The sequence below is a fragment of the Apaloderma vittatum genome, unplaced genomic scaffold, assembly GCF_000703405.1.
Source record: "Apaloderma vittatum isolate BGI_N311 unplaced genomic scaffold, ASM70340v1 scaffold28754, whole genome shotgun sequence".
In the NCBI taxonomy this organism is placed as follows: Eukaryota; Metazoa; Chordata; class Aves; order Trogoniformes; family Trogonidae; genus Apaloderma; species Apaloderma vittatum.
The window spans coordinates 310-5,078 of record NW_009714790.1 but is presented as its reverse complement, the minus strand read 5'-3'; the positions used below and the strand labels follow the sequence as shown (position 1 = coordinate 5,078).

The 4,769-nt window shown below is 51.1% G+C and overlaps 1 protein-coding gene across 1 annotated transcript in view; it reads right to left on the bottom strand.

Annotated features, from left to right (window-relative positions):
- LOC104273540 (bone sialoprotein 2-like) overlaps positions 1-1,745 on the bottom strand; it is a 3,787-nt gene extending 2,042 nt beyond the window's left edge. The window contains exons 1-4 of the mRNA XM_009868901.1: positions 1,692-1,745; positions 1,561-1,611; positions 1,369-1,440; positions 1,189-1,242 (exon numbers count right to left, since the gene is read on the bottom strand). Coding sequence (XP_009867203.1) covers positions 1,189-1,242; positions 1,369-1,440; positions 1,561-1,611; positions 1,692-1,745 — 231 coding nt within the window. The remainder of the gene's footprint in view (positions 1-1,188; positions 1,243-1,368; positions 1,441-1,560; positions 1,612-1,691) is intronic.
- Between the last annotated feature and the right edge of the window lie 3,024 nt (positions 1,746-4,769).

Here is a 4,769-nt window from a genome sequence, read left to right as displayed (position 1 = left end):
TCCTTGGAAATTATATTTCCCCTTTGGCTGTCTGATAGAATTGTAGAATTGTTTGGGTTGGAAGGGATGTTAAAGATCATCTAGTTCCAATCCCCCTGCCCGGGGCAGGGACACCTTCCACCAGACCAGGTTGCTCAAAGCCTCATCCAGTCTGGCCTTGAACACTTCCGGGGATAAGGCATCCACAACTTCCCTGGGCAACCTGTTCCTGTGTCTTGCTAACCTCACAGTGAAGAATTTCTTCCTAATATCTAATGTAAATTTAATCTTCTATGATCTAGCCTCATCCTCATACTCCAGTAGCAGGGAGAGCAACAGGCGGGAAGGGGCAAATTGCAGCAAGTGGCAAATTGCAGGGAAACATCAGGGCTAGCAGAGATGCCTGGGGGATTGAGGCCACCCCATACTGCACCCCAGCCGCAGGCAGGCCTCCCAAAGGGGGTTTAAGACCAGATCCCCAGGCTTACGCTCCTGTTAAAAAGACCTCTGAAATAAGCATAAAAAAATAAAAATAACCTATATGTCATTAGACCTGTATTCTAGATCCCTGTCTCAAAGCACCTGTCTCTTGAATTATTTTTGAGCATTTGCAGCTCAGTGAGGCACAAGAGACCTTTGTAATTCCTGGCATTTAATTTTGGACCTGGGCAACTCGCAAATGCAGCAGTTCCCAAGCTCATTATTGACCCGGCAGACAGGAGGAGCATTACTGGCTGGGCTGGTACAAACATGCATTTCCCAATATAGCATCAGTTTGTGTCCCTCCACATGCACACATGAGGAGAACAGCTGGATTTTCCATAGCAATTTTATCAGCACTATGGGGACAATGCACCTGGAAAGGCGAAAGTAAGAGGAGTTCCTAACAGCACTAGTTGCCTTGCGGGTAAGCCTCTCTGCTTCTGCCTTTTGGACTGTCCTGCTCCTTTCTGAGCCACTGAAAATGGAAACCTGGAAAGTTTGTCTTAGGGCTGTTTGGTGCCTCCCCTGCTCATCCTCTTTAAAAAAAAAAAAAAAGGAGCAAAAAATAATAAAATAAAGCCCAGAGTAGAAAATCCAGTCACATCCAGAGTGCAAGGCTGTGGGCGGTCAGTGGCCGCAAACGCTGATGAGCAGAGACTACAAAACCAAAGAAAGTTCCCAAATTCCCATATTTGTTTTCCAAGGTTGCTGGTTTGCAGTACTCACCCCGCCTTCCTCCTCCTCCGAGCCATCCCCCTCTTCCTCCGATGAGTCACTGCCCTAAGGAAAGGGAAAACCAAGCTGTAGCGGAGCTGACAGATATCCATTTGTGTCATGAGCATAATGGTCTCAGCCTAGACCTGCAGGCCAGCAGCAGAGGAGGCAAAATCCCTCCAAAACACCTACCTGGTATCGTCGTGGCAGGGGATGCACATAGGCATATCTATACACGTAATACCGGTGCCTCTTCTTGAACACCTACCAGGAGAAGAAAATCTCATCAGTCTGGGGTCTTGGGCACAGGAGTGACTGAAACATCCTCATCCTCAAGACCAGTGCCACATAGGGCTGGGCACACAGGGTGGAGGGAGACCCTACCGCGTTTTCTTCTGAATCGTCTGACTTGGCTCGTCGCAGCCAGCTCTTGACCTGGGAGAAAGGCTGCTTTGGTGTGTGCTCCACAGCAGCCCCAGCAAGGCCAGAGGATCCCCCCACTGCCCAGCACTCACCGAGAAGGCGCACGCCATCCCCACCAGGCAGGCGAAGACCAGGGCAGTCCTCATGGCAGCTTCCTCTGGGAACAGCGAAACACGGCGAAGACTTGCTTTTCAGCTAGAAAGCACCATCACTACCCCAAACCGTACAGGTGTTTGTGTCCATGTGGGTGAGAGGGGAGCAGGAAGGTTGACCTGCATCCACCTCTCAATAAGGTCACCCTCCAGAGACACAAGCCCTTCTTTTTCTTTTTTGAGATGCGACTCAATTTCCATGACCACATTTTGGTTTTGCAAGAAGCCACAAAATACCAGAAAAGTGAATTTCACCCAGCAGTGGACACATTGCTTTCCCTGAACAGGACTGCTCACTCCTGCTTCCCCATCGCCTGCGAGCGAGCGGGAAGAACGAACCCTCACCAGAGCAGAGATGGGAGCAGCCAGTGGGAGCACCCACAGCAACCTGCAACCTGCTCAGACTCTGCCCAGGGAGCAACTCCCCCAGGAATTACACTACTGAGAGTTTAACCTCACTGAGGAAAAATAAATAAGCAAACAAATAAATGAATGCAAGCAGTTAATACAGTCTGCCATTGACAAAACCAGCAGTGGCAAGGCACCAATGCAAGGATCCCCCCTGTCCTGTAGGCATATCTGGGGGGAAGGTTTGGCTCTAGGCAGACCTGAGCTGCACCCCCAAGACAATAAAACGTGGCCTGCATTCCTCCATCGTGGCCCCAGCAAGGAGCATGCCCAACACTTCCCACAGACCCCAGTCTCCCCGCAGGGAGGGATGCTCTTGGCATGCCCCCCAGACTCAGTCAGGCCTACTAACCTTCCTTTTCCCTGCCCTTCCTCCAGCTAAACCCACCATCAGCTGTGCTGAGGTCTGGGGGGAGTTATATATTTTTCTGCACTTAGATTTTCCCCATCTTCATTTAGCCTAGGGTAGAAAACAACTGGCCACAAGCTAACTTTCCTGGCTGTGCAGCGAGGCTCTGAATATTCATCCCCTCCACCCAAGTGCCTGATGAAGCTACAGACCCAGGAAAGGGCTAGAAGCAGTACCTAGCCCCAACAGCAAGCTGAACCCCCCCCATTCCCCTGCAAAAAAGTAGACAGCAACTCCCAAACTAACTGGAAAAAGCAGCAGCAAGCTTACCCTGCCACAGCACCAATGGATAAAAACCACATCGAGTCAGCCAGCACAGATTTCCTCCTGCTGCTGCCCCGTCGGGTTATAAAGTCTATTTTTGCCCCCCCCAACCAATCGCTGCCCTGCCCGGAGTGACGCCAGCCCACTGGTGTGTGCCAGAAAACCCCCAAACTTCAACGCCGGCAGATTTGGTGCACAAACATAGTGCCCCGTGCTGCTGCCAAACCCCGGGGAGGTTTGCACTGCACCGCTTAATTGAGGGTCTGGCCTCAGAGGAATGGCCAGGAGGCCGGAGGGTATAATAACACTTTGGGTTTAAATTAAAATAAATATTGGGAAATCTGTTCTTGGGGGGTGTCTACCTCCCTTTTTGGGAAATTCTGTCACTGTTTTTTCAAGAAGACAAAAAAGACAGACCTCAAAGGCCTGGCTCCAGAGTTCCTTGGGCATAGCCATTAGACCAAAAAAAGGCTAAATCCAAACAAGTTCCACTCCAGGCTGCCTGAGAGGTGAAACAGGCCTCGGGAAGGGCATGGAAAGAAAAGGAGACTCGGATACAGGTGTCAGTAGTCCACCTTTGAGAGACATTTCTGCCACAGTGATGCTGTAAAATGCTCATCTGCTTGTTTCCTGCAACCCCATGAACCACACAGACCCATGCAAGAGCCAGCCTGGCATCCTGCTCTCCAAAATCAGATATTCCTCAGCTGAAATCTGGCAGCTCTGTACACACCTCCAGCAAAGCAGAATAACTGCGTGGGGCACAAAAGTGCAGAAAAACCACCTTTATGGCCACCCAAATCTCAGTGGGGACCTTGGTGGCAGGAGCCCAACTCTCCTGCCCCACGCCTGGTGTCAGGGGATGGGAGCATGTAGGTGCTGCAACCGCCCCCCTGCACCCACCTCTGCAGAAACATCCTTTCTCTTTTCCGTATATTTATCATTTCCTGCTGGGATTTCAGCCGCCCAGCTCTCCAATGTACCTGTACTCCCTCTTTCCCAGATTTTTCTTGAGCTCAGCAGGATAGTCCTCTTTGCTGCTCCTGCACGCACCCAGGTGGCAGCAGCTCAGGGGAATGAGTCCTTGGTGAATGCAGCTTTGCTTTCACCGGCACTGAGGAGGATTGCAAAGCCCACCTGAGGCCTTCAGTCCTACAACCCTCAGAGAGGGAACAGAGAGGCTGGAAAATGCATGCCTTAGAGAAGGTCAATGATGCACAGGTTAGCCAGTAAAATGATGGTTATTTAGGGCAGAAAAATCTGCTTTACAGTGGAAGACCTGAAAGCTCACGTTTCTGCTCAAAACTCAGGGCTGCACTTGCCAAAAGCCTTGCTCACATCCAGGGGAGCCCAATTTGAGTCTGGATTTGATTGGGAAACAAAGGATTTCCAGTGAAACAGGCTAGGACCAGAAGGACAAAGCTTGTTGTTGTTGTTGTTGTTGTTTTGCCTTACTGCTCATCACCACATCAACAGGTACATGGTGGGGAGTTGCTAACTGCTGGAGAGTTGCTAACTGCTGATGAAACATCACAAACATCACACATTTTTGAGGTGGGAGAGGTCCCTTGCAGCCCCCCCGGGGGGTCTGGCAGCCCTGAGAGCAAGCCAGGCCATGAGACCGCAGTGCAAACCCTGGGGGTGCGGGGCACAGCTGTGCCTGCCCTGTGGCCTTCAAAGCCCCTTGTGTCATTGTGAGGAGCCATAATTACAAGGGAGGTCTGGAGCTGGCCTTGCCTTTCAGCTGGTGCCTTGGGCCAGGAAAACCCACACATATACAAAAAAAAAAAAGGAAAAAAAAAAAAAGAAAAAGCCATGCAGTTTTCCAGTGGCAACCCAGCGGCCTCTGGTAGAAGGAGACATCAGCAGGGTGAGGGACCTGGCATCCCTTCACCTCCACAGGACTGGGGCAGCTCGAGAGGCTACCTTGCTGGGGG